This window comes from Syngnathoides biaculeatus, chromosome 4 (assembly GCF_019802595.1).
Source record: "Syngnathoides biaculeatus isolate LvHL_M chromosome 4, ASM1980259v1, whole genome shotgun sequence".
NCBI classification, from domain to species: Eukaryota; Metazoa; Chordata; class Actinopteri; order Syngnathiformes; family Syngnathidae; genus Syngnathoides; species Syngnathoides biaculeatus.
In genome coordinates this window covers 12,657,976-12,682,572 of record NC_084643.1, presented here as the reverse complement: position 1 = coordinate 12,682,572, position 24,597 = coordinate 12,657,976, and the positions used below count along the sequence as shown (strand labels likewise).

Below are 24,597 nucleotides of genomic sequence, written 5' to 3'. Positions count from 1 at the left end.
TCCACAAAGACACAATGTAGCTCCTTCTGACTTTCTCTGTACTTTTCCACGAGCATCCTCAAGGCAAATAATGCATCTGTGGTACTCTTTCTAGGCATGAAACCATACTGTTGCTGGCAGATACGTACTTCTGTCTTGAGTCTAGCCTCCACCACTAGCTCCCATAACTTAATTGTGTGGCTCATCATCGTTATTCCTCTGTAGTTTCCACAGGTCTGAACATCGCCTTTGTTCTTAAAAATGGGGACAAGCACACTTTTCCTCCATTCTTCAGGCATCTTCTCTCCCGCTAGTATTGTATTGAATAAGTTGGTGAAAAACTCCACAGTCAACTCACCAAGTTGCTTCCATACCTCCACTGGTATGTCATCTGGACCAACTGTCTTTCCATTTTTCATTCTGTTCATTCTCTTACTAATCAATGCCACTTCCTGGTCATTCACACTTGCCTCTTCTACTCGACCTTCTCTCCCATTTTCTTCATTCATTAACTTCTCAAAGTACTCTTTGTAACTACTTAGCACACTACTGGCACCAGTCGCCATATTTCCATCGCTATCCTTAATCACCTTTACTTGCAGCACATCCTTCCCATCTCTATCCCACTGGTCAACATGGAGAGCTCCTTTTCTCTTTCTTTCGGATCCAACCTTGAGTACATGTCGTCATATGCCTCTTTTTTAGCCTTCGCCACCTCTACTTTGCCCTACGGCACATCTCAATGTATTCCTTGCCTCTCTTCAGCCCTCTCCGTGGCCCACTTCTTCTTTGGTAATCTCTTACCTTGGATGACTTCTTGTATTTTTGGGGTTCCACCACCAAGTTTCCTTCCCCCCTTTCCTACCAGAAGACACTCCAAGTACTCTCCTTCCTGCCTCTCTGAATACATTGGCAGTAGTCTTCTGGGAGCTCTTCCTGTCTATCTAGAGCCTGTCTCACCTCTTTCCGGAAGGTCATACAACATTCTTCCTTTCTCAACTTCCACCACCTGATTCTCTGCTTTACCTTTGTCTTCTTAGTCTTCCTACCCACTTGCAGAGTCATCCTCTACACCACCATCCTATGCTGTCGAGCTACACTCTCAGCCACCACAACCTTACAATCGGTAACCTCCTTCAGATTACACCGACTTGCCTTCAGTATACAACAAAAACAGTGGTTCCAACACTTTTGGAGGGGAATGTACGTCTGCTTTTTCAGATCTGATTTTGTTAGCTTCATCAAGCAGCAAACGTCGACTTTCACAAGAGCATTTCAAGGCAGAATGTGAAGCACTTGGGATGAAAATCAGCAGCTCCAGATCAAAGGCCATCGTTCTCAGTCAGCAAAGGGTCGAGTCCCTTCATGGATGAGATCATGCCCAAAGTGGAAGAGTTCAAGTATCATGGAGTTATGTTCACAAGAGGGGGAAGAATGGACCTCGAGATCGACAGGTGGAATGGTGCACGATCTGCAGTAAAGTGCACTCTGCTTCAGACTTTCTGTGTCAATGGAGTTAAGATGAAAGTCTTGATTTACTGGTCCCACCTTCAACTATGTTGCGTGCTGGGATTAAAAATAACAACTTGGATACAAAGGGCCTAAAAGAAGTCCTCCGAGGGTGTCTTGCATCGAGTAGAGGGTTTTGTCAGGCCACTCGACCAAAAAGTCTTGACTGATGAAGGTCCACAGTTAGGGTTGACTTTCTCGAACTTTCTCCCATCTCCCAACCACATCTATGTAGCTCAGGAACAGTAATCTTTGGATTCTTTTTTAACTTTAAAGCTTTTCTGTATCGGCTGCTCAGTTTTGCCGGAAGGCCAGCTCTAGCACGGGTTCTGGTCATCCCAAACATGGCAGGCATTGTGCTCTTAAGAACCTTAAGTGGAGCAGAATATTTTTTTTTTTTTTGTAACCTTGGGCAGATCTGCCCTATGCCATAATTCTCTCCGCTGCAACATGATTGCCTCCGATCTTGCGTGAAGGGATAGCTGCGTACATGTAATGAAATGACTATCCCAAACGTATCATATTTGCATGAAAAAAAAGTTTTATTACGGTTGGGGTAAGGTTTAGGATTTGAGGTGATTTCGGATGGGTGAGTTTAGGATTGAGTTGTGTTGGGATTACTGAGAAACGATGGTTTGGACATGTCAAGAGGCCAGCGAGTGAGTATATTGGTGGAAGGGTGCTGAGGATGGAGCTGCCAGGCAAAAGAGCGAGAGGAAGACCAAAGAGAAGGTTTATGGATGTGCTGAGGGAAGACATGAGGGCAGTTGGGGTTAGAGAGGAAGATGCAGAAAATAGGCTAAGATGGAAAAAGATGACACGCTGTCCAAATCATCGAATTCTGCTCTCTCGAATCTTGTCTCCAAAACATCCAACTTTGTCTGTCCCTCTAATGAGCTCGTTTTTAATCCTATCCAACCTGCTCACTTCTAGAGAGAACCTCAACATCTTCATTTTCACCACCGCAAGCACTGCTTTCTGTTGTCTTTTCAGTGCCACCATATCTAATCCAAACATCATGGCCGGCCGCACCACTGTTTTACTGTATAAATTTTGCCCTTCATCCGAGCAGAGACTCTTCTGTCAGATAACACACCACACACATTCTGCCAGCTGTTCCAACCTGCTTGGACCCGTTTCTTCTCTTCCTTACCACACTCACCGTTGCTCTGGATTGTTGACCCTAAATGTTTGAAGTCCTCCACCCTCGCTATCTCTTCTCCCTGTAGCCTCACTCTTCCCCCTCCACCTTTCTCATTCACGCTCATATATTCTGTTTTACTTCAGCTAATCTTCATTCCTCTCCTTTCTAGTCCCTGTCTCCATCTTTCTAATTGTTCCTCTGCATGCTCCCTGCTTTCACTGCATGTCACACTATCATCTGCGAACATCATGGTCCAAGGGGATTCCAGTCTAACCTCATCTGTCAGCTTATCCAGAACCACTGCAAACAGGAAGGTACTCAGAGCTGATGCCTGATGCAGTCCCATCTCCACCTTAAATTCTTCTGTCACACCTAAGGCACACCTCAACATTGTTCTGCTGCCATCATACATGTCCTATACTATTTTAACATACTTCTCTCCCACACCAGGCATGTAATACCACAGTTCCTCTCTTGGTACTCTGTTATAGGCTTTCTCTAGATCCACAAAGACACAATGTAGCTCCTTCTGACCTTCTCTGTATTTTTCCACTAGCATCCTCAAGGCAAATAATGCAGATGTGGTCCTCTTTCTAGGCATGAAACCATACTGTTGCTCGCAGATACTTAACTTCTGTCCTGAGTCTAGCCTCCATTACTCTTTCCCATGACTTCATTGTGTGGCTCATCAACTTTATTCCTCTATAATTCCCACAGCTCTGAACATCCCCTTTGTTCTGAAAAATGTGAACTAGAACACTTTTCCTTCATTCTTCAGGCATCTTTTCGCTCGCTAGTATTCTGTTGAATAAGTTGGTCAAAAACTCCACAGCCATCTCTCCAAATTTTTCCACGAGCATCTTAAAGGCAAATAATGCATCTGTGGTCCTCTTTCTAGGCATGAAACCATACTGTTGCTCCCAGATACTTCCTTCTGTCGTGAGTCTAGCCTCCACTACTCTTTCCCATAACTTCATTGTGTGGCTCATCAACTTTATTCCTCTATAATTCCCACTGCTATGAACATCGCCTTTGTTCTGTAAAAATGGGGACTAGTACACTTTTCCTCCATTCTTCAGGCATCTTTTCACCCGCATCTTCTCTCCAGCTAGTATTCTGTTGAATACATTGGTCAAAAACTCCACAGCCATCTCTCCAAATTGCTTCCATACCTCCACCGGTATGTCAACAGGACCAACTGCCTTTCCATTTTTCATCCTTTGTAGTGCCTTTCTGACCTCCCCCTTACTAATCATTGCCACTTCCTGATCCTTCACACTTGCCTCTTCAAGTCTTCCTTCTCTCTCATTTTCTTCATTCATCAACATCTTAAAGTATTCTTTCCATCTATTCAGCACACTACTGGCACCAGTCAACACATTTCCAACTCTATCCTTAATCACCCTTACCTGCTGCACATCCTTCCCATCTCTATCCTTCTGTCTGGCCAATGTGTAGAGATCCTTTTCTCCTTCTTACGTGTCCAACCTGGTATAAGTCTTCATATGCCTCTTGTTTAGCCTTCGCCACCTCTACCTTTGCCGTACGTCGCATCTCGATGTACTCCTTTCGCCTCTCCTCAGTCCTCTCAGTATCCAACTTCATCTTCGCTAATCTCTTTCCTTGTATGGCTCCCTGTATTTTGGGGTTCCACCACCAAGTCTCCTTCTCCCCTTTCCTCCTAAAAGACACACCAAGTACTCTCCTGCCTGTCTCTCTGATGACCTTGGCTGTCGTAGTCCAGTCTTCCGGGAGCTTCTGCTGTCCATCGAGAGCCGGTCTCACCTATTTCCGAAAGGCCGCACAACATTCTTCCTTTCTCAGCTTCCACCACATGGTTCTCTGCTCTAGCTTTGTCTTCTTAATCTTCCTACCCACCACCAGTCATCCTACACACCACCATCCTATGCTGTTGAGCTACACTCTCCCTTACCACTACTTTACAGTCAGTAATCTCTTTCAGATTAGATCGTCTGCATAAAATATAATCCACCTGCGTGCTTCTACCTCCGCTCTTGTAGGTCACTATATGTTCCTCCCTCTTCTGGAAATAAGTGTTCACTACAGCCATCTCCTTCCTTTTTGCAAAGTCCACCACCATCTGTCCCTCAAAGTTCCTTTCCTGGATGCAGTACTTACCCATCACTTCTTCATCGCCCCTGTTTCCTTGACCAATATGTCCATTGCAATCTGCATCAATCACAACTCTCTCGCTGTCTGGGATGCTCAGAACTGCTTCATCTAGTTCCTTCCAGAATTTCTCTTTCAACTCTAGGTCACATCCTACCTGTGAGGCATAGCCGCTAACCACATTATACATAACAACCTCAATTTCAAATTTTAGTCTCATCACTTGATCTGATACTCTTTTCACCTCCAAGACATTCTTAGCCAGCTCTTCCTTTAAAATAACCCCTACTCCATTTCTCTTTCTATCTAATCCGTAGTAGAATAATTTAAACTCTGCTCCTAAGCTTCTAGCCTTACTACCTTTCCACCTGCTCTCTTGGATGCACAGAATATCAACCTTTCTCCTAATCATCATGTCAACCAACTCCTGAGCTTTCCTGTCATAGACCCAACATTCAAAGTCCCTACACTCAGTTGTAGGCTCTGTGCATTCCTCTTTTTCTTCTGACGATGGATCCGGTTTCCTCCTCTTCTTTGTCTTCGACACACAGTAGCTGAATTTCCATTGATGCCCTGCAGGTTAGCAGTGCCGGGGGCGGGCGTTGTTAACCCGGGCAACGACTGATCTGTTTTGGGATTCTTTAGATGAATGCTCATATGTTTGGCACAGTTTTTACGCCGGATGCCCTTCCTGACGCAACCCTCTGCATTTATCCGGGGTTGGGACCGGCTTACAGATTGCACTGGTTTGTGCCGCCATAGGGCTGCTTTTAACGTTTATGAAATAAGCATGTAAATTAATGTCAGGACAACACAAAATATGAAACGACTTTCAATATCTATTTTTTTCTAGTCGTAACAAATTCTACGTGAGGGATTTTTCGTGCTCGACTCAAAACTGTGCCAAACATATATGAGCGTTCATCATGAAAATTCTCCAACAGTTAGGTTGTGGCCCGGGCTTTCTACACCCGCACCCGGAAATGTTAATCTACAAGGCGTCGGTAGAAATTCAGATCATGTAAGTCGAAGACAAAAAAAGAGGAGGAAAATGGCTTAGTCGGAAAAAGAAGAGGAATGCACAAACCCGAGAGCTGAATGTAGAGACTTTGAATGTTGGAACTATGACAGAAAACGCTCAGGAGTTAGGTCACATGATGACGAGGAGAAAGGTTGATATATTGTGCCTCCAAGAGAGCAAAGGAAAGGGAGTAAGGCGAAAAGTTTAGGTGCAGGGCTTAAATTGACCCCTCCCTAGAAATTGCGTCATCGGCGTCGCTGACCAATCAGAGGCCAGAGATCTGCATAAACCACGCCCCCTTTTGGACCCGCAGTTCCCTCAGAGAACATTGCATGGTCCAGAATAGCTTCTGTTAGCGTTTTATTGCGTATTTGGGTTCTTTAACAATAGATATGGTTAAGAGGTGTTGTCATGGACTTTATAATAGTGACAACAGGTTGGTGGAGTTCAATTCGTACCCTTTCCAAAACCGAAGACCCAGTACGAAAAATGTCTTTGATGGATCAAACTTTGTGGAAGACCGCATCATCAACTGAATCCGTCTAAAATCAACCGGAACAGAAGACCGAGTACGAAAAATGTCTTCAATGGATCAAACTTTGTGGAAGACCACATCATCAACTGAATCCATCTAAAATCAACCGGAACAGAAGACCGAGTACGAAAAATGTCTTCGATGGATCAAACCAGACTGAAGGAAGGATGTTTGAGGACACTAAAGTAGTGATTGTCGTACTCGGTCGGGACTTACGTAGGTTCGGCACTAATTCAAGAATAATTATTGAGGGGTGCGCGTGACGTTACACAAAGAAAGCGAGAGAAACAACTCGTAAATCAAGCCTCGCCTTCTTCTTTTCCTTCATACGGCGGTTCACAAACGGCTATACAGATACATATACAGATTCTGCACACAAGTGTGATATGTAACACGAAAATAGTAAACTGTCAATGACGAATTCGTCTTTGGGTTATAATATATTATATTATGTGGTTTCTCGGTCTACCTCTGACTCTGGAAAGATCTTGCGCTAATAATGTTTTCTCCGTCGATATGCATGTAAATACCATTGAAATACCCCTCGCTGAAATACTTGAAGCCCTGCTGTCTGCTTTTCAACAATATTTCACTGTTAGCTAAGAATGCGAGTGAAAAATCAGCCGGCAAATCGGACAGTTTCGCTCTATTCTTTTCTTTTTCCCCGCCCTTTTTGCTAATTGTTTGTCTTACGTTGCCGCACGTGGCGTGACGTCACTTCAGGAGGCGTGGTTAAGTGCCCTGTACGGAGGGGTCAATTATTTTATCATGGAGTAGATGGGAAGAGAAATGGAGTAGGGGTTATTTTAAAAGAAGAGCTGGCCAAGAATATCTTGGAAGTGAAAAGAGTATCAGATTGAGTGATGAGGCTAAAATTTGAGATTGAGGGTATTGTGTACAATGTGATTTGCGACTATGCCCAACAAGTAGGATGTTACCTCGAATTGAAAGAGAAATTCTGGAACGAATTAGACAAAGTAGTCCTGAGCATCCCAGAGAGAGAGTGTGTTGTGATTGGTGCAGATTTCAATGGACATGTTGGCGAAGGAAACAGGGGCGATGAAGAAGTAATGGGTAAGTCCGGCATTCAACAAAGGAACTTTGAGGGGCAGATGGTGGTGGACTTCACAAAAAGGATGGAATTGGAAGTGGTGAACACTGATTTCCAGAAGAGAGTGGAACCTACAGGAGTGGAGGTAAAAGCACGCAGGTGGATTTAATTTTTTGCAGACGGTATAATCTGAAGGAGGTTACAGACTCGAAGTTTGTGGTGGGGGACAGTGTAGCTCGACAGCATTGGATGGTGATGTGTAGGATGACTCCGATAGTGGGTCGGAAGATTAAGAAGACAAAGGTAGAGCAGAGAATCAGGTGGTGGAAGTTGAGAAAGGAAGAATGTTGTGTGGCCTTCCGGAAAGAGGTGAGACATGCTCTAGATGGACAGGAAGAGCGCCCAGAAGACTGGACTACTACTGCTAAGGTATTCAGACAGGCAGGCAGGAGAGTACTTGGGGTGTCTTCTGGTAGGAAAGGGGAGAAGGAGACGTGGTGGTGGAACCCCAAAATACAAGAAGTCATCCTAGGTAAGAGATTAGCGACGAAGAAGTGGGACACGGAGAGGACTGAGGAGAGGCGTAAAGAATACATTGAGATGCCTCGTAGGGCAAAGGTAGAGGTGGTGAAGGCTAAACAAGAGAAATATGATATGTACTCCAGGTTGGATACGAAAGAAGGAGAAAAGGAGCTCTACAGGTTTGGCCGGATAGAGGGATAGAGATGGGAAGGATGTGCAGCAAGTCAAGGTGATTAAGGATAGTGATGGAAATAAGTTGACTGGTGCCAGTAGTGTACTCAGTAGATGGAAAGAGTACTTTGAGAAGTTAATGAATGAAGAAAATGGGAGAGAAGGTAGAGTACAAGAGGCAAGCATGAATGAGCGGGAAGTGGCTTTGATGAGTAAGGGACAAGTTAGAAAGGCACTGAACAGAATGAAAAATGGAAAGACAGTTGGTCCCGATGACATACCAGTGGTGGTATGGAAGCAATTTGTGAGGTGGCTGTGGAGTTTGACCAACTTATTCAATAAAATACTAGCGGGAGAGAAGATGCCTGAAGAATGGAGAAAAAGTGTGATAGTCCCCATTTTTAAGAACAAAGGCGATGTTTTGAACTGTAGAAACTACAGAGGAATAAAGATGATGAGCCACATTATGAAGTTATGGGAAAGGGTAGTGGAGGCTAGATTCAGGACAGAAGTATCTGCGAGCAACAGTGTAGTTTCATGCCTAGAAAGAGTACCACAGATGCACTATTTGGCTTGAGGATGCTCGTGGTAAAGTACAAGGAAGGTCAGAAGGAGCTACACTGTATCTTTGTAGACCTAGAGAAAGCCGATGACAGAGTACCAAGAGAGGAACTGTGCTACTGCATGAGCAAGTCTGGTGTGGCGGAGAAATATGTTAGAATAGTACAGGACATGTAAGAGGGCAGCAGAACAGCGGTGAGATGTGCCGTTGCTGTGTCAGAAAAATTTAAGGTGGAGGTGGGACTGCATCAGGGTTCCGCACTGACCCCCTTCCTGTTTGCGGTAGTAATGGATAGGCTGACAGACGAGGTTAGACTGGATTCCCCTTGGACCATGATGTTCGCAGATTATATTGTGATCTGGAGTGAAAGCAGGGAACAGGCGGAGGAACAGTTGGAAAGATGGAGGTACACACTGGAAAGGAGAGGGATGAAGATTAGCCTAAGTAAAACAGAATACATGTGCGTGAATGAGAGGGGCGGAGGATGAACAGTGAAGCTCCAGGGAGAAGCGATAGCGAAGATGGACTACTTCAAATACTTGGAGTCAACGATACAGAGCAATGGAGAGTGTGGTAAGGAAGTGAAGGAATAGTTGGCGGAAGGTGTCTGGTCTTCTATGCGACAGAAGAGTCTCCGCTAGGATGAAGGGCAAAGTTTAAAAAACAGTGGTGAGGCTGGCCATGATGTACGGATTAGACATGGTGGCTCTGTGGAAATAACAGGAAGTAGAACTGGAGGTAGCAGAATTGAAGATGCTGAGGTTCTCACTTTGTTTTGGAGACAAGGTTAGAGAGAGCTTCTTTGGTTTGGACATGTTCAGAGGCGAGAGAGTGAGTATATTGGTAGAAGGGTGCTTTGGATGGAGCTGCCAGGCAAAAGAGCAAGAAGAAGACCAAAGAAAAGGTTGATGGATGTTGTGAGGGACGACGTGAGGACAGTGGGTGTTATAGAGGAGGATGTACGATATAGGCTTAGATGGAAAAAGATGATACCCTGTGGCGACCCCTAACGGGACAAGCCCAAAGAAAAAGAAGACTGTGCAGATTTGCGAGCACGGAGGCGTGCAAGCATGGTCGCGTCCGCCAAATGTGAGTGGTTGATAGTCGCTACATTTGTCATCATTGATGACTTGGTTCTGTTCCAGTGTCTCCTGCAGTGCATCATGAACAGCAATTCCATCTTCCTCCCACAGCAAGGCATGCTCTGTGCCATCCATGGCGTTTGTGAGAAAACATGTTTTGAATCCCAAGAGTCTTGGTTCCTTTTGTTCCTCATCATTGTCAGCACTTTGAGGCAAAGGTCTGCAGTGCTAATAGCGCAGCCTCTTGCCCTCCATTCGGCTACAATCTGTAGCAGCTCTTCTATAGTATCAGGTTGCTACCAAAACAATGAGAGCTCAAACTATGAAGAAATGGCACATTAATTAATTAATTGGTGGGCATATTTTAAAAAAAGCTAACATTTTAAGAGTGTCCGCCCTCCAGTTGTTTTTTTTTTTTATGCGCCCATTATGCTTGTTTCTATGTGGGCGAGAGGCGCAGAATAATCTGAACTTTTTGCCAGCCAATTGCAACACACATCAGAAAACAACTTGTTGCACTCACATTCTCAACCACAGATAATTTAGAGTCTTCAATTGACCACTTTGTAGAAATTGCATCATCCACGTCGCTGACCAATCAGAGGCCAGAGATCTGCATAAACCACGCCCCTTGTTGGCATCCGCCGTTACCTCAGACAAAGTCGCATGGTTTAGTATAGCTTTTGTTAGCGTTTTATCACGTATTTGGGTTCCTTAACAATAGATATGGTTAAGAGGTCACTGACTTTGTAATCGTGACGACAGGTATCCTGAAAGGCTAGTTGGTGGAGTTCAATTCGTACCCTTTCCAAAACCGGAGACCCAGTACGAAAAATGTCTTCAATGGATCAAACTTTGTGGAAGACCGCATCGTCAACTGAATCCATCTAATATCAACTGGAACAGAAGACAGAGTACGAAAAATGTCTTTGATGGATCAAACTTTGTGGAAGATCGTATGATCAACTGAATCCATCTAAAATCAACCGGAACAGATATGTTTACACGAAGGTAAGCCCTATATTTGATTTTCAATACGTCTCATATAAATGAATTAGCAGTTCTTCGCTTGCATAACATAGCTACGTGTGAATGATTGACACACTTGATCTCTGTTGAGCGATATTTTGCGATGATCTGACTGCACAAACGTGTCTCTTTGTTGGCGGCTAGCGAGCTAAGCTAAACCGGACTAGCGGGTCCTGAAAGCCTTTGAGGTGCACCGAGACACCAAGACTGAAGGAAGGATGTTTGAGGACACTAAAGTAGTGATTGTCGTACTCGGTCGGGACTTCCGTAGGTTCGGCACTAATTCAAGAATAATTATTGAGGGGAGCGTGTGACGTTACACAAAGAAAATGAGAGAAACAACTCATAAATCAAGCCTCACCTTCTTCTTTTCCTTCATACGGCGGTTCACAAACTGCTATACAGATACACATACAGATTCTGCACACAAGTGTTATAGGTAACACGAAAATAGGAAACTGTCAATGACGAATTCGTCTTTGGGTTATAATATATTATGTGGCTTCTCGGTCTTCCTCTGACTCCGGAAAGATCTTGTGCTAATATCGATGGTTTCTCCGTCGATATGCGTGGAAATACTTTTGAAATACCCCTCGCTGAAATACTTGAAGCAATGCTGTCTGCTCTTCAACGATATTTCACTATTCGGTAAGAATGCGAGTGAAAAATCAGCTGGTAAATCGGACAATTTCGCTCTCGTCTTTTCTTCCTGCGATGCCATTTTTGCTAATTGCGTGGGGTGACGTAACTTCAGGAGGCATGGTGAAGTGCCCTGTTCAGAGGGGTCAATTGACCTACTACGCAAGTTTTCGGGGATGTGGGAGGAAACCAGAGAACCTAGAGAAAAACCAGGTAAGCACAAAGAGAACATGCAACTTCCATACAGCTGAGGCCGAATTTGAAACTGGGTCCTCAGAACTGTGAGGCAGATGTGCTCAACAGTAGTCCACTGTGTACGCCAAAGCTTCAAATCAATTTCACAACTTCACTTGACTTGCTCACTTGAAGAGTCAATTTACCTCATCATAACTATTGTAAATTAAATTAATCAAAATTAATTTGTTGAATTGGGTAGTTTCAGATTTAGTCAACAAGCTTATTCGATTTCCTCAAACGTGCCCTTTGTAATTGTTTAAATTAATTATTGAATTGCCAACATTCACATGTATACTTTATTTGCTCAAATCAACTTTGTGCGCAAAATCTGACGTCAACTTCATTCTATTTGATCACTGCTTCTACGCATGTTCTCAAACACATTTAAGGTTACTTGATATCATTATTTTATTGTTTAAAAATTATTTACCCGTTTATTTTGTGCATGTATCCTGATGAGGTAGTGAGCATACTAACCAAAGGCCTCAACCCGGGTTACGCAGAATCCATCAAAAATGCTAGACTTGAATTTTTAATAATAACATCGCACAACTCATGTGTAACATTGCACATTGCTCCCCACATACACATTTCACACTTGCATCACGAGTTCCACCGTTTTTTTTTTCAAATGTTTATCTGTACCTTTTATTTAAGCCCTTCTGCAGTTTTCACTGTAGTTGTTGATGGTAATTAAAATTTCTACCAAATTCCACTCTCTCTTTTGTCCTCTTGAGACTTTGCGTGAAATAGCAAAACCTGTCATCAAGAACTATTTTATTTTTTTTCATGTAGCAAGGCTTTAGATCATGGTGCTGCGGGGCAGGGTGGAACGGGCCTCTTCTGTCTGTGGTTGTCCTGGGTGATGGGTCTGATCTGCAGGAGCCACACCTCTTTAATTACTCACTCACCACATTCTTACACGATTGTAAATATTTATGATTTTTTTCCACCAGTTACATCTGGGAACATACACACATTCAGAGCTTCTTGTGGGTCGTGGGGACCATGTTTCAGTATGTCAGAGCTGATTTCTAGTCAAGGTGCCCAGACCCTGTGCCCTGCCTGGCTCCCAGGGTTTTAATCCATTACACACACTCATCCCCTTTGTTTTAATGAACCACACACCGATCTCTGGCGGTTTGCAGGTGTTTGGTGCATAGATATCATATGTGTCATTGTTCCAGGTATATAATTTACTTAGCGCGAGAGGTTTCTCTTTTGTTGTCTTTTTTTCTTAATAATCTTTAGAAACCTTTTTCTGCTCGACCGATCGACTTTTATTCTCAATAATTATCCATTAAAGAAGAAAACACCATGGTAGTCTAAAAAGTCCATTGTGACACTAATTAAAACTGTTCTGGCATAAAAGGAATACAAAATTTAAGATGCTGTTTTTAAAAAGTAATTTCCTGAGTTAAGGACAAAAAAATCAATTACTTGGCCATGTGTAAAAGAGTAATTAATCAATCATTTTGATGATGAATGATGAGTAATTTTTTTTCAACAAAAGAAAAGCCTTTGTTCTTTTTGGTCAGCAGTGTTTTTTTTTCCCTTGGAACGCTACCGTGGATGTGGGATACGGATTTTGCACCATAATTGTTTTGTGCAAAATTGATTATCTGGTCATTTAGGTTAATTTGTTCAAGCAAACATTGTTCCACGGTCGGCACTGTTGTTGCTTTATTATTTGTTACTGAAAGGAAAGTAAAAATGGCTCCCGGAAATAACCAAAAACTATTGAGGAAACGCCACCCTGTGGCATCTTAGCCAATACCAGCCGTAGCGACACCTCTGACTTGGAGAAGAACTGCAGCATTTTTTCAAAATCGCATGCGTGAGTACAAAAGCAAAAGGCATGCGGGACAGGAACAATACCCGGTCGTCGCATGCGTGAGTATCAAGAGGGCTTTAGAAATGGCCTTTGTAACCCTTAACAGACGGATACTTTATTTCTCAAATGAGCTATAATTTCTTTGGCTTGTGTCATTTTGTTGCAGTTTTTTTTATTTTTAAATCTTATGTCTGATGAATTTGTAAGGACAGATTCTGGTTAAGTGATTTCCTAACTGCACAGGTCTTAAGGTAATCAAGATTGGGAGTCTTTTTACCGTTGTTTTTGGTTTCTGAATCAAATCCTTTTTATACAGCATTTTAGTTTCACTTGGGTTATATTTGTCTACATTTGTTTGATGATCTTAAAAATTAAAGTAGAGAAAGTATGCACAATTTGTGAACGGGGCCAATACTTTTTCACTGCACTGTACATGGCGTCATAATTGGAGAATGATAATGTTTACAATCCAACGTGTCTTCATTATCCCAGTGGAGAAGTTTATTTTTTATCTTGTACCTCCAAAAATAATCCAGAGATTAATCTGCTCCACTTTTGTATCCCATTTTTCCACATTCCTTGTACTAGTGAGTCCAATTTGCTATTTTTAAAAATATTTTCTTTGGTTTATTTGTTTGGTATTTTAATAAGTTGGGGGTAGGGTTTTAAATATCAACTGAGGAGAGCTCAGTTCTGCAGCGAACAGATATACGCATTACAAGCACACTCCAATAATGTAGCAGTATAATAAGCAGTTATCCATAAAAATGCTGGTGAATATGAAAAAAGTGAAAAGCTGTGCAGTTGATTTGCAATTATTGGAGTCAAAGGCATTCATGGGACAGTAACATACCTGAGGATCCGCTTGAATTAAAGAAAACAATTCCAGGCCTACAAAAAGGAGACAAATTGAGATTATTTACAGTTTAACAGCCCAGACCATACTAATAACCCAGAGGTAGTCGACTCACTCTGCATATCTGTGGGCATGGTAGTCAAGGTTTGGTGGAAGGGTACTGCAAAATCCGCAAGTGTCGAGGTCAGATATGATGGGTCCAAGGCCTGAACAGTTGGCACGCGTAAATTGGGAGGCTGAAAGGGCAATACTCTAAGACAGAGCCAGAATTTAGTACTCGGGATAAAAAAAATTGTAAGGAATTGCAGCTCGTACAATATATCAAAAATCCCAATGTACCGTAATTTCTCGAATATAATGCGTCCTGAAGTATAATGTGCACTACCAAAGTTGACCAAAAAAAAAAAAATCCAGAAAAACCTTCTACCAATGTAGAATGCTCCCAACCAATTTGCTGCTACACATATATTCAAAATATTAGGAATTATCTGTATTTCTATTTTGCTAGGTTTGTACTTTTGTTTGTACTTGTATAGTTTTTCAAAAAATTGTGTGAACAATCATTTATAATAATCCTTGTGCATGTGCTGATGTAGCGGTAGTATATAACTCGGGACAGGCAACAGGACACGCTTGTCCCTGTAATTGTCAGAACAGAATCGCTCAACCAACTAAAATAAATGCTCAATGATGGCATAACATTTTATTAATACTGTTGATAACACATATTACCGTCTTGAATAAATAAACTAACACTGTTTAACGTAAAAAAAATTTGCATTAAATATTTGTGAATAAAACGTTTGTGCATAGTGCAATTTATCCACTACATTACACATCCTTGGCCATCTGACTCATCTCCAATCTTAAAAATATCCATAGTAACTACCTTTGGCGCATCACTGTCGAACTCATCGATGACTTGGTCCAGTTCTGGTGCCTCCTCCATTGACTCATGAAGAGTGATCCTCTTCTGCTCCCAAAGCATTTCATCCTCTGTGCCATTCATAGCATTTGTGAGGAAACATTGTTTTAATCCCATGAGTTTGGGTTCCACAGCGCAGCCTCTTGCCCTCCATTTTGCTCCAATCTGTAGCAGCTTTCACTATGGCGTCTAGTGGCAACGAAAACAACGTGAGCTCAAACTACGTAGAAATGAACAGAATGGACACATTTAAAAAAAAAAAAAGTGAGCATTTCAATTGTGTGCGCCGTCCCATTTTTTAAAAAATGTGCCCATTTCGCTCAAACTACTGAGCTCATATTGTTTTGATACCGACCTGAAGCTATTGAGCCCTCGTTGTTTTGAGGTGCCCTGCTGCTTCCTGGTTGATTGAGTCTTTTGCAGGAGTGATGACGTGTTTTTTTTTTTTTTTTGGTCACTGCACAACTCAACGTTGTAGTCAACATTTTTTGTCTTAGTTTAAGTTCAAACAAATTCACAGGCAGTCATTTCTCATGTTTGGTACAGTAGCAGCAAATATGCTACGCTCACGATCATAAAGCGACATGCTCCTGTGAGGAGGCCAGAGTTCAGGTTGGTGGCGCACCTTACCGGAATATATATAAATGTCTAACAAGACATCAAACGTCATATTGAAATGTATATGTATACCTTTTTTCACCACTCTATGTACCTTCATACGACGATACAATGTGATTGTATTTTTTATTTTTGATCCATACCTAAATATAATGTGCTCTATTGACTTCGTGAAAATATTTTTGGAAAGATCTGCACATTATTTTCGAGAAATTACGGGATTCATTGAACAAAGTTTATAGAGGCAGTATTTTGTGTTCCAACTAACCCCTTTGCATGCATGTCGTCATTTTTTGAAACATAAACACAGCGTTTCTTAAGAGGAGGATCTGTGCCATTCTCGTCGTCATCATCAGAAGATGAGCTTCCCAGAGTCAAATCAATGACATCAGACTTCTTGGTAGGATAGGGCTCAGCAGAATATGGAGCCACCAAGGAGTGTCGCAAAAATGATGAGGCTAAAAACAACAACAAAGATCATATAAGAATCTCTAACACAACAACAGAGAGGGGATACAAATGTGGAGTCCCATTTTGGGTAATTTGGACACAGTGAGTAAAACAGTGGGTCAACAATGGTGCTGAACAGTGTGCAATGAACTAGTTTGCACAGTAGCGTGCGAATACGCTGTATGCAGTATAAGAAGGCACACTCAGTCAGCATTGTGCCTTTTGTTGGGTACAATGGTACATGTAATTGTATCAGAATCAGATTTAATGGCCAAGTGTGTAAAAACATACAAGGAATTTTTCTCCAGCAGTCGATGCTGCCCTCATACGACATACAGAACAAGGAACTGATTTTCAGATTTTTCAGTTTGTTACAGAGTCATAAAGAGTTTAATTAAACAAATTATGCAAAGAACAGAAAGTGTAATTGTCTCCCGCTGTAGTCACAAGTTTACACAAAAAACAAATACAGTGCTGCTAAGGCCCTGGTTTGTGGAGATCATAATAACCTTTTGGTTGTCCACACAGGGTAACCCTGTGAATAACCAGCAGCGCTAGGACCAAAGCAACACACTACTTCTCCAGCTCAGTGTCTCGCTTGCCATCTCCCAGTGGATCGACAACTTCCTGACGGGCATGAGACATTAGGTGAAGCTAGGGGATATCACCTCATCCACGCGCACTATCAGCACCGGGTTGTGTCCTCTCCCCTCTGGTCTTCTCGCTCTACAAAAAGACCTCAAGGCACCCCACTGTCAAACTCCTGAAGTTCACAAATGACACCACAGTCATCGCCCTCATCAAAGACGGCAACAAGTCTGTGTATCGGCAGGAAGTGGCAAGACAGGAGCTTTGGTTTGGCCAACACAACCTGGCATTGAACACTCCAAAGACTGTAGACCTTGGCGATCCGATCCCCAGCTACAGAAACTAGCTCTAGGGGACATGGGAATGTCCACTTGATGAGGAGTGGTGAATGGTGAAGCAAGATTGTAGGTTTATTTTTACTTGAACACATCACTTTGCGAACGTTTATTTCCTCTAAGTAACTTGTGTTGGTGCCGGACGTGTGTGCTTTTACACATTTACTGCCCTCGAGCGGCTGTAGGGAACATTTGTTTTGTATTTATTTAAAAAAAAAAAAAAAAAAAAAATCACAACTTTTGATAGAAATGAGCTAGAGCAGGGGTGTCAAACATACGGCCCGGGGGCCGGATCCGGCCCGTCTGGTGGTTTGGTACGGCCCGGGGAAGAAAGCTGCATTGTATAAAAAAATATGAATTTTCTTTAAAATTTGTAGTTCTTGTATTATCCGCTAGGGGGCACAGTGTTTTAGTACGTGCAGACAACATGAAAGCAACACTGCGGCGGAACTAGGACCACCTTGACCTGGTAAAATTGAACGTCTGTACAGCGTCTATTGGCGACAATTGCATTATCTACTTTTCCGTTTGCCTCGCACCCTCATCAGCAAAATGTCTTTGTCAAAAAGGAGAAAAGTAGACACAGTGTCGGACTTTTCAAGAAAAATGGACATGTTCTTATATGTTCACGGAGGTGAATTGGAAACCCGTGTGCCTGGTGTGCCAGCAGCAAGTTTTGGTGCTTAAAGAATACAATATTCGGCGCCATTATGAAACTCAGCATGGTGAAAAATACAACAGTTTGCATGGAGAATTGAGAAAACAGAAGGTAAATGAAATGATGGCGCGTCTGAAGAAACAGCAATCTGTTTTCACCCGGAGCCGAGAAGCCAGTGATGCTGCGGTGAAAGCCAGCTACCTAATTGCGAGCCAAATAGCAATGGCATCAAAGCCGTACAGTGATGGAGTTCATTAAAAACTGCTTGCTGACGGCTGCTGAAATTGTGTGTCCTGAGAAGCGACATGCTTTCGCCAATATAAGCTTGACAAGAAATACCGTGGCAGACAGGATTTCGGAACTCTCTGCAGATTTGGACCACCAACTAAAACGCAAAGTGGGGTCATTTGTGGCATTTTCTGTTGCGATTGATGAGAGTACTGATATCACGGACGTCGCTCAACTGGCCATATTCATTCGTGGAGTTGACAAGACTTTGAATGTCACAGAGGAGTTTCTCGAGCTGGTGCCGATGATCGACACCACAACAGGTGAGGACATTTTCAGCTCCGTCGTTGGAGCGCTGGACAGAGTCGGAGCGGACTGGTCACGCGCCGTAAGCCTGGCTACTGATGGTGCGCCGTCAATGATCGGTAAAAAGGCAGGTGTTGTGACAAAGTTCAGATATCAAGTACAAGCCGCAAATGGGGGAGGTAATTTTTGGACATTTCATTGCATTTTGCATCAGGAGGCATTATGCAGCAAATCGCTAAGAATGGATCACGTCATGGAGGTGGTTGTCCGAACTGTTAATTTCATCCGAGCCAGAGGTCTCAATCATCGTCAATTTGACAGCTTTCTCAGTGACTGTAACATTATCCATGGTGTGCCTTATCACACGAACATACGATGGTTAAGCAGAGGTGCTGTGCTAAACGCTTCTTTGATTTACGTGATGAAATCGGACAATTCATGGAGAAAAAAGGTAAACCTGTTAAGGAATTACAGTGCCATCTGTGGCTGCAGGACCTTGCGTTTATGGTTGACATCACTGAGCACTTGAATATTCTTAACAAAATGTTGCAGGGACGCAAAAAAAATCGTAACAGTATTATGACAGCATACGTGCAAGTTAAAGCTCGGGTTATGGGAGACGCAGGTGGCAAGCGGTGACCCTGCTCATTTTCCCTGTTTAAAAGATATGTGCGCAGCAAGCGTTAATTCTGACGTGAAACGGTACAAAGAGAAGATTTCAGGGCTGTTGATGGAGTTTGAGAAAAGATTTCAGGTTTTTAGCGAACTCGAAACAGATTTTGCAGTTTTTCGCTCACCATTCACAGTCAAAGCTTCTGATTTGCCCGTTGCCATGCAACTTGAAATCATTGATTTGCAGTGTGATGTAGAACTGAAGGACAGATTTGCCTCTGTAAGCTTGGACACATTTTACAAGTACCTCCTACCAGGCTATCCCGCATTGACAGCACTAGCTGCTAAAACATTGTCCATGTTTGGGACAACCTACCTTTGTGAGCAGGTTTTCTCACTAATGAACATTAATAAAACAAAGCTGCGCTCAAAGCTCACACATAAGCATTTGAATGAGATTCTGAAATTGGCTGCTTCTCAGGACATGATTCCTCATATAGATGCACTTGTGCAGGATAAACGATGTCAAGTTTCAAGGGCAAATTCCAAGCAAGACGAATAATTGCTGTGAAAGTTATTCATTTGTTCAAATTGCTTTCCAGATGTTGAAAAACAGTGTTTTTAAGTTCCACAAGGCTGGTACTAAATGTTTTTGGAACATTGTTACTATTTCTGTGATCAGTTTTATGTACAACACACTTAAATATGTTTAACTGTGTCAAAGTGTTGTTAAAATTGCACATACTTTATGTTCTTATGTTATTCTCTTGTTCATAATATATTGTTCATAATGTAAAAGGAAAATTCTGTTAATAAACATTTTGATAATTTACTCATTCTTTGCACTAATTATTAGCATTAGTGACTAATACAAAGGAAAAAAGTGGGCTTATTGTTAGTTCTATGTAATTTTGAAATGAGTTTACTGGTCCGGCCCGCTTGATCTCAAATTAAGCTGTATTCGGCCCGCAGACCAAAGGGAGTTTGACACCCCTGAGCTAGAGACTCGCTTCTTTTTTTGACATACTCGGAAATGTATGACTGGCCGGATTAAACGATCCAACAAGCCGCATCCAGCCCGCGAGACAAATGTTTGATGTGCCTGTTCGAGGGATATGGAATGCCACCACTTTGGCAGGGAAGGAGCCCGAGTTGATCCATGAGGTCGATAAGTTCCAACTAGACAGAGTCGGACTCGCCTCTACACACCGCTTGGGCTCTAGTACCACTCTTCTTGAGAGGGGTTGGACTCTGTTCTACTCGAGAGTTGCACTCGGTGAGATACACCGAGCAGGTGTGGGTACACTTTTTGCCCCCTGGCTCATGGCCTGTACGTTGGGGTTTACCCCAGTGGATGAAACAATAGCCTCTATGCCTTCAGGTAGCGGGATGGGTCCTGACTAATGTTTGTGCCTATGCAACAAACAGCAGTTCAGAGTACCCACGCATTTTGGCGTCATTAGAGGGAGCGTTCCCTCTGGGGACTCCATCATTCTGCTGGGGGACTTCAATGGTCACGTGGGCAATGACAGTGAGACCGAGAAGAGCGTGATTGGGAAGAACGGCCTCCCTGATGAGAACCCATGTGGTGTTCTGTTACTGGACTTCTGTGCTCATCACGGATTGTCCATAACGAACACCATGTTCAGGCATAAGGGTGTCCACATGTGCACCTGGCACCAGGACACCCTAGGCATCAGTTTGATGATTTACTTTGTAGTCGTGTCATCAGACTTGCAACTGCATGTTTTGGACACTTGGTGAAGAGAGGGGTTGAGCTGTCAACTGATCACCACCTGGTGGTGAGTTGGCTCTTATGGTGGGGGAAGATGCCAGTCCGATGTGGTAGGCCCAAATGTATTGTGAGGGTCTGCTGGGAACGGCCGGCAGATTCCCCTGTCAGAAAGAATTCTCACTTTGCTCACAGTCCATGAAAGGCGGGGGACATTGAGTCCGAGTGGACGATGTTCCCCCCCTCTATTGCTGAGGCGACCGAGCAGAGCTGTGGCTGTAAGGTGGTCGGTGCCTGTCATGACACCAACAGTGAGGGATGCTGTCAAGCTGAAGGAGTCCTATCGGGCATTTTTGGCCTGTGGGACTCCCGAGGCAGCTGATGGGTACCAGCTGGTCAAGCGGAACGCAACTTCAGTGGTCACTGAGGCAAAAACCCAGGCGTGGGAGGAGTTTGGACTTCAAGATGGCTTCGAGGAAATTCTGATTCACCATCCAGCATCTCAGGAGGGGGAAGCAGTGGAACACCAACACTGTGTCTAGTAGAGATGGGGCACTGCTGAACTTAACACGGGATGTTATGAGTTGGTGGGGAAAAATACTTCAAAGACCTACTCAATCCCACCAAAACGCCTTCCCGTGAAGAATTACAGTCTGGGTTCTAAGAAGTGGGCTCTTACATCTGTGGGGTTGAGGTCACTGAGGTGGATAAAAAGCTCCTTGGTGGCAGGGCCTCGGGGGGTGGATGAGATTCGCCCAGATTTCCTAAAGGCTCTAGATGTTGTGGGTCTGTCCTGGTTGACACGCCTCTGCAACATTGCATGGACATCGGGGACAGTCCCTCTGGATTGGCAGACTTTCCAGGAGGTTGACTCCGGCGGAGCACAAATACGACGTCGGACACCGTGAGTGGCTCGCAGTCAAGACCGCTGTGGAGGAATAGAGACACTGGCCGGAGGAAGGAGGAAAAGAGTTGAAGCCGAGCATGCTCCGATTATCCCTAAATCCTGTTTCGTCTCTGTCTTCACGTGGGATATCAAGACCCAAGTGACGGAAACAGTGAAGGACTATTCCAGCCCGTCCGCATGCCTCTAACGATACTGAATTTTCCGATAATTTAAGCGATGAACATGATTTTGAAGGGTCTCATGAAGACGGTGAGGAATATAAGCTTTATAAAGGTGTCAAAGGTTATCAATTTGAGCCAGTTAGACATAACACGTTCATGCAGACGAAAACGCTGTCGATGAAGGTGCAGAGCAAGCAGTGAGTCCCAGGGAGGACGACATGCTTTGTGCTGGAAACACTGATTGGTAAGCATTTGTGAAATTGTTTTGTTTAATTTGGCCATAAACTGATAAATAGTAATGGCTTCGATATCCTGAATGTATATACGAAGTTTTCAGTCTTGTTTTAAAATTATGCAAACGCTGTTTATTTAGAGTTGTTCTTTGTCTGGTCCCCCACCGACAGTGAAAAAAGAAGTATTGAACACCCTGCTATATTGCAAGTTCTCCAACTTAGAAATCATGGAGGGGTCTGAAATTTTAATCATAGGTGCATATCCACTGTAAGAGAGATAATCTAAAAAAAAAAAAAAAATCCAGAAATCACAATGTATGCTTTTTTTAAACGATTTATTTGTGTGATGCAGCTGAAAATGAGTATTTGAACACCTGAGAAAAGCTATTATTTGGTACAGTTGCCTTTGTTTGCAATTACAGAGGTCAAACGTTTCCTGTAGTTGTTCACCAGGATTGCACAAACTGCAGGAGGGATTTTGGCCCACTCCTCCACACAGATCTTCTCTAGATCAGAGAGGTTTCTGGGCTGTCACTGAAAAACACAGAGTTTCAGCTCCCTCCAAAGATTTTCTATTGGGTTTAGGTCTGGAGACTGGCTAGACCACGCCAGAACCTTGATATGCTTCTTACGGAGCCACTCCTTGGTTTTCCTGGCTGTGTCTTTTGGGCCATTGTCATGTTGAAAGACCCAGCCATGACCCATCTTCAATACTCTGAGTAAGGGAAAGAGGTTGTTCCCCAAAATCTCACAATACATGGCCGCGGTCATCCACTCCTTAATACAGTACAATCGTCCTGTCCCACGTGCAGAAAAACACCCCCAAAGCATGATGCTACCACCCTAATGCTTCACAGTAGGGATGGTGTTCTTGGGATGGAACTCATCATTCGTCTTCCTCCAAACACAGTTAGTGGAATTATGACCAAAAAGTTCCATTTTGGTCTCATCTGACCACAAAACTTTCTCCCATGACTCCTCTGTATCATCTAAATGGTCATTGGCAAACTTAAGACGGGCCTTGACATGTGCTGGTTTAAGCAGGGGAACCTTCCCTGCCATGCGTGATTTCAAACCATGACGTCTTTGTGTATTACCAACAGTCACCCAGGAAACTGTGGTCCGAGCTCTTTTCAGGTCATTGACCAAGTTCTGTTGTGTAGTCCTGGGCTGATTCTTCACTTTTCTAAGGACCACTGAGACCCCACGAGTTGATATCTAGCATGGGGCTCCACTTTGATTGAGATCGAGCTTCATGTTTAGCTTCTTACATTATTTAATGATTGCTACAACGGTGGACCTTTTTGCGCCAAGGTTCTTGGCCATTTCTCTGTCGCCGTTTCCAGCCGTGTGGAGTTGTACAATTTTGTCTCTGGATTCTTTGGTCTTGGCCATGTTACAAGTTTAAGTCTTACTGATTGTTTGGGGTGGTGTTTTTAAGCAGCGAACAACCTCATACAGGTGCATCTGATTCAGGATAATACATGAAGCGGAGGTGGACTTTTAAAGGTAGACTAACAGGTTTTTGAGGGTCAGAATTCTAGCTGATAGATAGGTGTTCCAATACTCATTTGCGGCTGTATCACACAAAAATTATACATTGTTATTTATGGATTTTTCTTTTTAGATTATTTCTCTCACAGTGAACATGGACCTACAATGAAAGTTTCGGACCCCTCCATGGTTTCTAAGTGGGAGAGCTTGATATATAGCAAGGTGTTCAAATACTAATTTTTTTTAAAACTTGTTTTCTTCATTACATAGTGACCTACAAGAGTGAGCTGGATTATATTTTGTGCAAATTATGTAATTTGAAGGAGGTTACTGACTGTAAAGTAGTGGAAGGTGATAGTGTTGCTCGACAACACAGGATGGTGGTGTGTAGAATGACTCTGGTGATAGGTAGGAAAATTAAGAAGACAAAGGTAGTGCAGAGAACGAGGTGGTGGAAGCTGAGAAAGGAAGAATGTGTTTTGGTTTCCAATGCCTTTTGGCACTTCCCTTTCTTAATGTGTTCAATACCTTTTACATGTAATTTTATAGTTTTCAGTCCAAGGGGAATCTGAGATGCAAATTTCCAACAGACCCTCCTCTCCATCACTAGGGAGGCTGAGGAGTCTGAGTCCCTTGTAATTGGAACACACTTAAAAAGAGGGACCACCACCCCAGTCTGCCAGTCAAGAGGCACTGTCCCAATGTCCACATGACGTTGCAGAGGCGTGTCAACCAGGACAGCCCCACAACATCCAGGCCCTTCAGGGAAGCTGGACGAATTCCATCCAATGCTCCCCCCCCCCGAGATGAAGGATGGTGAACCAGAATGCCCTTGAAACTGTCCGGAAGTAGTTCTCCATGTCCTCACCAAACTCCTCCGACGCCAGAGTTTTTGTCTCAGTGATCACCAAAGCTGCTTTCTGCTTGGCCAGCCAGTACCCATCAGCCGCCTTTAGGAGTATCACAGGCCGAAAAGGCCCAATAGGACTTCTTCAGCTTGACAGCACCCCTCACTGCTAGTGTCCAATCGGTTCAGGGGGTTCCACCAC

The 24,597-nt window shown here is 43.3% G+C and overlaps 1 protein-coding gene across 8 annotated transcripts in view; it reads right to left on the bottom strand.

The window, feature by feature from the left end:
• The window catches only part of pias2 (protein inhibitor of activated STAT, 2), a 112,484-nt gene that overhangs the window by 7,588 nt on the left and 80,299 nt on the right, over window positions 1-24,597 (bottom strand). For 5 of the 8 annotated variants that reach the window (XM_061816909.1, XM_061816910.1, XM_061816912.1 and 2 more), the window contains 3 exons: window positions 16,113-16,302; window positions 14,417-14,553; window positions 14,299-14,336 (listed from right to left, as the gene is read on the bottom strand). In XM_061816909.1, the coding sequence (XP_061672893.1) occupies window positions 14,299-14,336; window positions 14,417-14,553; window positions 16,113-16,302 (365 nt within the window). Of the gene's footprint in view, window positions 1-14,298; window positions 14,337-14,415; window positions 14,554-15,190; window positions 15,416-16,112; window positions 16,303-24,597 lie in introns of those variants that run through there. The other 3 variants (XR_009794589.1, XR_009794590.1, XR_009794588.1) reach the window with 3 other exon arrangements.